The following is an 11,693-nucleotide window of genomic DNA, read 5'->3' on the forward strand; positions in this document are numbered from 1 at the left end:
CTTATTTTTTACGTCTATCTATAGGTAACCAAAACAACATCTTAACCTGTGGAGTTTTCCATGCAATGAAACCATATGCATCAAGACACGTGAATAAACGCCAATATTACGTACGGAGACGAAATGGAAATTCCTACTTTGACTTTACCCACCTATTTCAACACAATTTTGAAACATATAAAGCGGCTTAAAATCATTCGCAGACATTAGTCTTTACCATCAAACACCCGTATAACGAAAATGGCCTTTAGCAGGCGACACTACATACTAATATGGTATGCATTCGAGTTGACCACGGAGGCACATCCGGGGACTTACTACCGTCATAAAAACATGTCAAAATTTTAAAAATCATTTTGTTGCAAGCAATAATTGTACATAAAACTTAAAAAAAGTGGAAAACCACAGGTAGTCCAACACGACATAAACGAAAATGTTGCAGGCTCGGTTTGACTGAGTCTGTTCATAAGTGATTATTGAATAATTTCGCAAAGTTTAAAGGTCCAATACTAAGGAACGTGAACATTTTAATTTCTTTTAAAAAGCACAGAAACTATTTCATTTTATTGGAAAATGAAAGTTGGTATGTAGAAATTCGAAATAAATCGCAGTATATGTACTATTATTTTTCTATGAAGTATGAAGAAAGTTAAAAAGACCTGGGGGGTCATTCTGTCGATTCATTGAAATTTCATCATAATACACATACATTTCTTTGAGTTCCAAAGACCTTCTGTAAATTTTGACCTGCCAATCTTCATTATTTAGTGTCTTGCAGAAGTCTATGCACTGGCTATGGAAAAAATTGCCAACTCAATTTCCCTTAGTAATGGACCTTTAACGTTTAGTTTATTTAAATTACTATTGAATTAAAGTAAAATTTAGAAATATTATAACGTAATTTATTCACGGTATATATATATGCAGCAAAAGTCTGTGCCGGAACAAGTAAATTATAAAGAAAAAATAAACAACATTACATGAGTTACATAATATTTGCCTACCGGTTTCGTTTATTAGCGTTTATTTCGGCAAAATACTGATTCAGCAGATCTATTTTTGAAACTCTTCAGAAGGAATACTAGAGAACTGAAAGGACATACTTTACTGAACTATTCACTGGGCAGGGCAGAATTGCGAAGACATGTCACTACATAGAGAGTTAAATCACTACGTCCGTCTGCTTAATGTAGAAAGTGTTACCGTAGGATATACGTAGCGCGGCCAATACATTACGCATGCCCGATTTTCAACATTTATTGAGTCTTCCTAATTTTCTGAACACTAGGATACGATGGTAAAATTCAACAACAACACGTGAATATTTATCTTTTATCTGAACATTAGGGATATACCGAAACAACCCTATGTCACGGAAAGAACCAAAGTAAGTGTTTCAACGGAAGAAACTCAGTGCAACGATCGAAATGTTGCAATGATTCGGATAGGTGCAGCACCTGATTTTTTAGTAATATATTTACCAGTATGAGAAGATCATTCTTCGGAGATCAATTTAATTTTAGACTGCTAAAATTTGTACGCAACAACGACATGAAAACTACATTACGAAACAGTACAAATGTAAACCGGAAGCAGCCGTTCAATAACATTCCCCCTTATCCTGTGAATTTCTGAATACGAGTCTGATATATACATAATTATCTTATGATCAAAGTTTCAACCTCTCAATTTTCCTACTGCTATTGGCTGACTTCACACCTTAAATCTGTAGTTACATGTATATACATATATCAACTCTAAATTTAGTTAGCTGTGGAAAGCAGAAATAACCTTAAGGCGTGTTCAGTAAAAAGTGCAAACTCTTTCAAAGTGTGTCGTTCTTACTTAATGAACTGTTTCTCAACATTCAACTAAACACATTTTGCTCCAATTTGCGGAGGGTAAGCTCTGTTTAAGTGCCAATTATCATTAATGAAGATATACAACACTTGATCAAATGAGATTTTTTTCCAGATATATAATTGATGTCAAGTACCGCTTCAGATTAGCAAGCTTGCTTTTAGAGGTCAATGACCTTATAATGACTCCATCTACATATACATATATCGGATGCTAAACGGTGACTGGTTCTTTTACGTTTGTTTCACTCTGCAATTATCATTCACAGAAATGGAATTTCAATATATATTTTTCACCTTTGCACTACTTTCGACTGTAGTTTGCTTCCCAGGTAAGTCACGGGACCACGATGAGGAAAAGGAGACCTTTGAGGAAGAAGAATTTTTTCGAGATCAGATGCGTCGAAACATGTTGGAACAAAGAAAATTTCTGAATGAAAAGATATCCGAACTAACGGACACACTTGATGCCACACTGGGTGGTAAATTGGACCACCTCAAAGAAGTTGTTGAGGCGATTGAAAGAAGACAAAGTAAGTTTTATTATATATTGCCTTTCTGCACGTTTAGTACATACAGACATGATTTTATTAACATAATACCCAGCGAATGACAAAAATGATAATTAAGAAAAGGTATCTCAATATAAAGGTGACAGAACGCAGAATAATATTATATAACCACTTGAATTTGGAACAAATAACATTCTTACCTAAAATGAATGATTAAATCGCTTACATTTCTTGCATTCATGGACGTAACAATGACGCTAGAATTGTCTAGCTTCAAGGCAACAGATGCGCTTTACTCCTGAAAGACCAACAGATCCCACTGCACGGATACAAGATAAATTGAAAATTTATAATCGTAATAAGTTTGATTTTACACATCTTACAGGAACGTACAAATAGCTGCTATAATGTAATTCCTAAGCAACCACTAACTTAAGTCCAGTGAAACGAACAACATTGGAAGTTTCAAACCTATAAGGAGATGAGCATATTATCTTCATGCTCCGGTCGGATTATTTTTCACTGTGGTATTAATATCGCACCGACACAATTTTAGGTCATATGGTGACTTTCTAGATTTGATGGTGAAAGAATACCCCAGGTGCCACTCCGTGTATCACCAGCGGACATCTAGATAGAACCACCAACCTTCCATAAGCCAGCTGGATGGCATCCTCACATGAATAATTCAACGCCCCAAGTGGGGCATGAGGGGCACGTAACTTGAAGTCAACGATCTTAACTACTCGGCAACAGAGGCCCATGATTTTTCACTGAGTTATTGCCATTTGATTATTCAACATAGACGAATTCTAAATAAGTTGATTTCTCATTGCAACAAAGTGTTTTCCTGTAAGTTTAAACACGCTGTTTTTACCTTTGCTAAAAGGCAGCTCTTAAACTAAAGCTTTCTATCTATCGTTCTGTGAGTAACTTATTATTCCTTTCAAAACTTATTGTGAGAGCAGTTCTTTACAGATTTATTAAACAAGTAAGCCAAAACTTTTGCCTAAGAACCAATCACTCTTGTAAACCTGCGTTGCTTTGGTTGGTTAATGATATTCTAAGTGGTATGGAGATATAGGGAGTCACGGCCCTTATTGCAATTAAGTACGTCATTTAAAACTGTCGAAAACGACATTCTGTTAGATTGCCATAAACTTGAACCACAGTGCGGTGTCTGTGAAACAGCTTTTCAATGGTTCGACTCCCACTTAAGGCCTCGGACTAGTAAAGTTAAATTAATTTAATGCTAACAATGCATATTGATCAGACCGCCAGCTTGAATGCAGTGTGCGCAAACGCAGTTGCATTGGTCCTTGCTTGTATCTTACCTATGCTGGAACACTTTTTCATGTCATTACCTAATCCTTATCAGTCTACGGTATAGCAAAAAAAAAAAAAAACCCTTCGTCCCGCATCTGCTTTCGTAGAATCACAAGCGGTCGGAGACCTCGAACGGTGCGCAGTTACAATCAATGACTGGACGAATAGAAACAATCTGATATTGAAGACTTCAAAAACTGAATGTATTATGTTTGGAAGCAGACCTCAAATGAACAAATACTTTACAAATTCGATTAAGATTGCTGGTGGTGATATCAAACATGAAAACACAATTAGATATCTTGATGCATTTCTTAATGAAGACTTGAACTTTAAAGATAATGCAAATTGCAATTGTCGTATCTGGCATTTGTCACTATTTCATAAAATAGGAAAAAAAAATAAAAATCTGATTGTTTTGACAAATTCTTTCTTATCAGTCTAGTGGCTAGTCTAAATTACCTACGAATTAAGAACATCTGAAAATATTTAACTAAAGCAGCCACTAAAATTTTAGCTTTGTCTCTACTTAATATTTCAAATCTGGGTTACTGCAATGACATACTGTATTGTGTAACTAACATGCAACGCATCCAAATCATGTGTGCAAAACTTGTCCTTAACAGGAGGACAGTTTCAGACAAGTATTGTATGACTTACATTAGTTGCCGGTTAAAGCAAGGAATGAATACTTTCTTTCATGTATAGCTGTCACAGACTATGTTCCTAGTATACAACGTTTTAAATCGTCAAAAAAATCTAAATGTCATTATGTTGTTTCATACAACGAGTGCAAAATATTTAAGGACAGAAGTGTCTGTACAATAGGTCCAAAACTGTGGAAGCAACTGCCGTTAGAGTTAGGCAAATGTAAATCATTTGATACTGTTACATTTAAAAAATCTTAAGAAACTGTATTTTAGAGACTTCATGGCATTGTTTTAAATTTCTTGAAAATTCTTTTATATGTGACAACAGTAACAACAAGTATTAGCTATTAATTTTATGTAAGTTTTTACATTTTGTCAATAATATTTCAATGTTTATTAAATTTAATATACAACGTGATTGAATATGTCATTGTATAGAAATAGGCATTTAATCAAATAAATCAGTTTCAGTTTCAACATTAGTAAACTGTAGCGCAGTCTTAGCAAACCTGGCTCGAATTCCATGTAATTTATAAGAAGCTTCTTCATAGTCCATTCCGATGATCTTTGTTGCCGTTTGGTTATTCAACATTAGAAATCTATAGTACAATTCTTGTCCAGAGTTTTCCTTAGCAATTCTTGCTTATATTTTATGACTAGATGCGTTATCTTGTGCGTACGTTTTCTCAACAATTACTTGCTTAAGTTCTATGAATGCATTTTGCAAGCTTCACTACTACGACGAGATATGTGCCCATTCAGTGAATTTGTCTTATGTGCTGCTTTTAATATAAAATAATCAAACTTCACAGACCATACTTCGGTTTCACATTCTTATTTCACCTTATTTTAAGTAATGTCTTTTGGACAATTTCTACATTTATATCGAATTCATTCTTGGGACCTTGAAAAGGAAGCTGTTAACACAGGTCATACAAAAGCAGTGCAATGTTTAACTGGTAGTTGTCTGGTTGAAGGTGGCTGCTTATATTATGCAGGGGCGTTCATAATAGAACATTCTCTTTAGGAAATGAAGACAAAATCACTCATTACATGTATCATTCTGATAGTGACAGGAAATTTTGATGGTAACTCATATAATACTAAAGTTCGCGAATATAACAAAGTAATGAAAATTTTAACACTACATAAAATTCATTTTTGATACAGAATTTGCAGCATTTTGTACTGAGGGAATATGCAGTGACAATGGCACATGTGCACTCTCTGATGACGAGGAGACGTATGTATGTAATTGCGATGAGGGATATGTGGGAGAGCACTGTGAAAGTAAGTTAATATACAGTAGACAGATTTCTAGGGAACTATACACTAATTCAGTGTTTGCAATAGAAACAGCTTATACTTTTACAAAATTAGGAGGTTCAGGACTTTTTACATTGACCTTTTGAAAGTTGCATTTATTCTAACCAAAATAAGGGTGCAAAATGTCGCATTTGACTAATGCAAACAAATGAACGGGATCTATTTCCACCTTTCACTTTAGTCATGCTGTTTGATTCTGCAGGTGCCCCAAAACAAATTTCTATTATATATACATTTAGTTTTAATGTTTCATGACGTTATTATTTGATAAATGATATGTTAGGTTGTTAGCAGTATGGTTATGTTTAACAAAAATATGGAACATGCACATTTTGCTGTTTTTACAGAGTCAAAATATGATACTTCCATTGTCAGTAAAATTTTTATTTATAGTGCAAATTCCAGACAATTTGAGCTTTTTGCATGAATTTTGATATTTAGTTTGCTAAGCAAAGTTGTAAGTCAACAGTTAACTCTGTCGAAGAAGGAATACAAATACTACTAATTCTTTTATTAACGTATTGTCTATGCAAAATGTAAAATGTAAAACGAAATGTCCCTTAAGAAAACATAATACTACAACATTAACACATCACAAACATTTATTTGATATAATACTTTCTTCCAGAGTTTAGATATTACGAGGGCATACGATTATGTTATTTACATTACTTTGGTTTACAGGCAACGCAACATTACAATGTTTTATTTGACAGCAGATGCTACTTCATGTTATCTGTTCCACACACATACAATTGTATTATCTAAAGCAAACATTTGTTAAAGGCAAAGAAAATCTCCTATATAAGTGACCCCCACCTCTATAAAAGCCAGACATTTGAATCCCCAATAAACAGGATCCTGTCTGGTCCAGTCTGATAAGGGTCCGTAAAACCCCTGTAGACTTGACATGTAGTCCATGTCAGAGGATCAAAAATTTTATTGATATGTAAAGATAATTGGTTATTTCTAGTGCTATACATTTCACTGATTGAAATGCAGCTTTTTTTTTTTTTGATTATGCACAAAATTTTAACTGATAATATATACACTAATTGTAATTGCTCATTCATGTTGAGTAATGTCCTGACCAATTAAATTATAATTTTTACATCAAGACAATTCTCACCATTTTAGAAAACTCTCACCTTTATTTAATGAAAAATAAAACAATTATTTAAAACTCATTTAGAGAAATGGCAAGCATTATTTTCCAATTATTAATTAATTATGATCTTTTTATCAAGGTAACAAAAGAAAAACAGAAAAATTGAATATTGCTGGATTTTATTAGAAATTTAAGAATCGATCAGCATTTTCAATTAATAAATAAAAAAGATGGACCTTCGTAATAGAATCCAGCAATAAACAGAGATCACTGTTCAAAATACACATGATATATTTAAACATAAATTATTCATTAATTTTAAAAAGGTGCCTGAATGCATTTTATTTTAGTTATTTATTTATTTTTTATAAAAAATTAAGCAATAATGAGATATATTTGTTATAAAGCTTGATTAATTGAAATATAAATATGCCGTTGTATTTTATCACTTTGTTTGTTTCGTCCCAATTTAATCAGGCTTTCTAAACTCGTTATAAAAGTGAGAACTGGTTTGCTATAATAAAGGTGAAAAATATCACATGCAATCTGTCTACTGCACAGTAGCTATACAGTAGGTTATTATGATTAACAGAAGCAAGTCTATCAATGGTCCAGTCTTTTGCATAGGACACATACCTTGCATACCAGAATCAGTGTCTTTATAGGTAAAACCAAAATATAACAAAGACCAATAAGTAGTAACGTAAATTACAGGTTTTGATTTGCTTCTCTTTCATATCTCCGAGTTATGTAATATAGGTAACTTGGACTATTAAGAATATCTAACAATAATATTTTTCTGGGGTAAGGTAGAACTGTCTATTCGATAAAAAGTCAATAATAGTCTACGTTATTTGGGTATTTTGTAGCAAGTCATACAGGTATAAGGTTCCCAATAGTAATAAAGAAGCAATTATAAAATATTTGTTTGTTTTTTTTCACATTACCTTATGAACTCATCAGCTATACAAATTTACACAAACCTGATAGTTTTTCAGAACCCTTTGAAATATACAACTTATGTTTACATTCAGTCACAGGACCGTGTAATGTGGAACTCTACCAGGTCCAGCAGATGCCCCCAATGCTGGGAAGAGAATTTCCTCGATGTGACGAAAATGGAAGATATGCGGGAATGCAGTTTAGCGGATCACAGTGAGTCATGTCAGAATGTCAGAGATAATTTCATTGTTCACAACTGTCAAATTATTTGTACAATTGTCTCTTCTCATGAAAAATACAGACATCGACAGATACAAATCAGTAATAAGTCTTTCCGTTAATTTATGTGAACAGAGATTTGGTATGATACCCCCGCAAGTCTGATTTCAAAGCCCTTTAGAAGGATCTTTAAGCATTTTTTTTCAAACTTGTACTACTTCGTTTTAAATAGTTCTTGACGTAACGTCAGAGCTGTGGCTATTCTGGAACAACTCACATGTAGGTCTTTGTAAAAAATCATTTCATTTGTTAGCTCTTTAAGAAAAATGTTTCATTGGCAACGTTATATAAGTAAAAGGGCTGTGAGGTTTGTGAGGTAAACACCAGTAAACTAGTGTGGACTGTTCCAAGCCGTTTATACCCCAGTCACACATACGGCGCGGATAGCTACGTCTAGCTACGGATAGAAACATAGTATAGTAATCCGTATCGATCCGTACCTGAGCCGTACGGACTGTTACGGATTACTACTTTAAGGTATGGCTCAGGTACGTTAGTACGTTTCAATCCGTGGCTAGACGTAGTTATCCGCGCCGTATGTGTGTCTGGGGTATTACCGGAATTTTTCCTTCTTAATTTATGTTTTTGTTCGTTCTTTACTTCCGTGTTTGATATTGAGTTCATATATCATGTTTATGTATACATGTGTTCAGCCGATGAACACGTTTGTACAAATACGTTTACCTTTATTTCCAAGCGGAGTGATATATGACCGACTGTGTTCTTTAAATGTTGCTCCCGTTGGACATTCGGTTTTGCTTTTCACAGTTGAATACTCACTTTTATACTGTTTCATATGCTTTTATAACTGCAGAGCATTCTGTGTTACACAAGAAAAAGAAAAAATTGATGGGTACATGGTCAATAGATGGGAGACAGGCGACGATATGAACTGTCGTAAGTAACATTATATTTGATGGCATTTCAGCCTTAATATATATAAATGGGGTAATATTAACATAGGTACATATTTTTATTAACAATATATTTGGTACAAATATAGAAAAAACTTAATAGCCTAGATAATGCGCTATTTAGGGACTGCAATACCATAATTTTACGCACAATATTTTAAGATCGAAGATAACACCGACATTATTATTTATTTATTACGGCAGGGAGTGACCATTTTATCTGAATAAAACTGACCTATTTAACGGTGAAATAACAAATCGGCTTACACCTTTCCGATCAAGGTAATATGCATTTTATGTCAAGCTGTGATGATAAGTATATGAAATATTTTATATTTCTATATATTTGGGAAAATCTTACATATTTCTTCTTCCAGAGTGTGCTCGAGATGAATACTTGAGTGAAGAAGGAAAGACTTTTAACTGTCTACCTAATGGGAACTATCCTCAAGTTGCTTGCGACGATCTTTGGTGTCGGTGCCAGGACTGGCAAGGTCAACAGTATGGAGGACGTGTACCTTTAGGAGACGTTGATACAACACTGAATTGCTAAACAAATTATTTCAGACAAGATTTATTAGGACAGCATGACTTGCGTCGAATTTAAGTCACAATGCTTCGAAATGGATGATGTCAGTCGAATTTGATTGTATACTTACATTTAGTTGTAGTAAATGTTAGACTTTGCATATCTTGTTTCAACGTTTTCAAAAGAAAAACAGTATTTGTGAAGATATTTCACATGTATTGCAATGTCATCTTTAAACAGTGTTACAATAGAACCTTGAACATCATATTTTTCTGTATTGTCGTCCAAATTTCATATCTGGTGCAATATTTCCGTTGCTGACATTGCGTATGCCCTTATACAAGGCTAAGACCTATAATTATCTTCAGGGAATAGAGCCACTTCCCTTGCCAATTAATACAAACGTTTTGTTAAATGAATATACAATTTGCTCCGAAGCTGTTAAAATGTTTTACCTTTAAACGTTGTTGGGTCTTTTTACCCACTGGAAAGTTTTTCTTCACATTACTGGTAAATATTCCTACTCCAGACTCTAGATAAATTGTCCTGTTAACTGAAACTTTAACAGTGGTAGTTACTATCGTTGATTGCTTTACCATTTCTTGAAAATTTACGATTATTTAAATAATTCAGCCGACAATAATTACCAAATACTCCAAATTTAATGTCAAAATATCAATGCGCTTTTGAGATTGTCACTTTGGCATTTTTTCTATCAAAATGAAAACGAAGTCATTGTAGATTGCCTTGAAGGTACCTCAACATGAGCCATACACATGGTAAACTGAGATCCTGCAATGGAACCAGACTAAAGATGGTGTGCGCATCAGGTACCAGCAACGAAATGTACAATAATCAAATCAAGTAAAACGGTGGGGGCATCAATATATAGGTAGGAGAGATGGACAACTTAGCAGGAAATAACGTGAATTGATATTTTTGGTTGCGGGTTTATCCCGCTACCAAAGTTACAAGTGTATTTCTGACAATCATATAGCATCTTTATTTTATTCCGAATCACATCTAAAGGATGTTCATGTCCCACTCAAAATAGTCCCATTCATGAACAATGCAGATGAATGAACAAACAGTTCTTATTCAACCTGTATCCACTCACACTGCCCATTTAGATTATAAAAGATCTATCAATGATAAGGTATTCCAGCCCATGGTTACATCACAAGCTAGGTCAGGCAGAGTTCATCTTAGATATGAGGCAAATTATATTTGTATTTGTTTCTCATCGATGTATATCCATAGACTGGCATTTAAACAGAAAATAAATCTACCAAAAACCCGCAACCATCAGACATTTCAAGGCTTTGATTTCAACATGTATACGATTGTGTCCTGTATCAACCGTTTTGATCCACAAGAAAAAAAAGCAAAAACATTAAGTAGACAAATCGCTGTCTTATTCAGCTAGTTCCTTTCTTAAAATGGACCCAATGTTTCAACGTCAGGTCATAGTCTTTTTGAAAAATAAAAAGAGGATGTTGGTGGTGCTCAAAATTCATTGTGATATTTTTTGCTGTGAAATTCTCCGAAATTTATTTTTGTAGCCTTATATAAAAATTATCATTTAAACTGTGTTACCTAAAGGACATACTGCAGTTTTATATTCAAACATGACTGTAGCACAAGATGTATACGAACGGATACTTCAACGGAGCTTACATTATAAATCTCAAGGACACCAATAGAAGGCTTTGAGAATGTACATAGCGCACTAAGAGAAAGGTAATGAAATATTACAAATGTATTATTTTCAGAAGGTTAATTTTATTCTGAAAGCTATTACCTGATGTCCACCACGCCGAGGGATGTGGCTGCTACAGAGGTCAGAAATAGATAACGATGAGTATTGGTGTTAGTTTTTTGAGCTGTATTTTTTCATTTTGACTTTACATGAAGATATTCTGGTGCAAGTATACGTGTAAATGCCTAAACATATTATATAATTAATCTTGGTCGCCAGCTTTGCGAAATAAAGACTGAAGTATTCAGCTGTTTAAATTGGACGTTTGTTAAAATTAATGCGAAAATCATATTCAACGACCCAGTTCGAAGTGTTTACAAAATGATTTGATAGGATTTACCTCACACGTCAAACGGTCAATCATCCGGGGATAATCCTGGCAAGTTTTAAGTCTATCCGTACGTCTACACTGACGTTCTGGCCCTCCAAAGGGTCCCGGTATAGTCACGCATGATGAATGAAAATAGCCCATTATTAAACACAAGTATA

General features: G+C 34.0%; 1 protein-coding gene across 1 annotated transcript; it reads left to right on the forward strand.

The window, feature by feature from the left end:
- Positions 1-2,071: 2,071 nt before the first annotated feature.
- Positions 2,072-9,710, forward strand: LOC123561396 (uncharacterized). Its single transcript, XM_045353744.2, has 5 exons — positions 2,072-2,392; positions 5,518-5,637; positions 7,816-7,936; positions 8,817-8,899; positions 9,294-9,710. Exons 1-5 carry the CDS (start codon positions 2,131-2,133, stop codon positions 9,467-9,469), a joined length of 762 nt encoding a protein of 253 aa, XP_045209679.2. The 5' UTR covers positions 2,072-2,130; the 3' UTR covers positions 9,470-9,710.
- The last annotated feature ends 1,983 nt before the right edge of the window (positions 9,711-11,693 follow it).

This window comes from Mercenaria mercenaria, chromosome 10 (genome assembly GCF_021730395.1).
Source record: "Mercenaria mercenaria strain notata chromosome 10, MADL_Memer_1, whole genome shotgun sequence".
In the NCBI taxonomy this organism is placed as follows: domain Eukaryota; kingdom Metazoa; phylum Mollusca; class Bivalvia; order Venerida; family Veneridae; genus Mercenaria; species Mercenaria mercenaria.

Excerpts from the sequence above, each read along its gene's own strand:
- LOC123561396 (XM_045353744.2), top strand. The coding sequence starts at position 2,131 with ATGGAATTTCAATATATATTTTTCACCTTTGCACTACTTTCGACTGTA. Across the intron at positions 7,937-8,816 it reads ATGCAGTTTAGCGGATCACA|AGCATTCTGTGTTACACAAG; the intron begins GTGAGTCATGTC and ends TTATAACTGCAG. Across the intron at positions 8,900-9,293 it reads AGGCGACGATATGAACTGTC|AGTGTGCTCGAGATGAATAC; the intron begins GTAAGTAACATT and ends TTCTTCTTCCAG.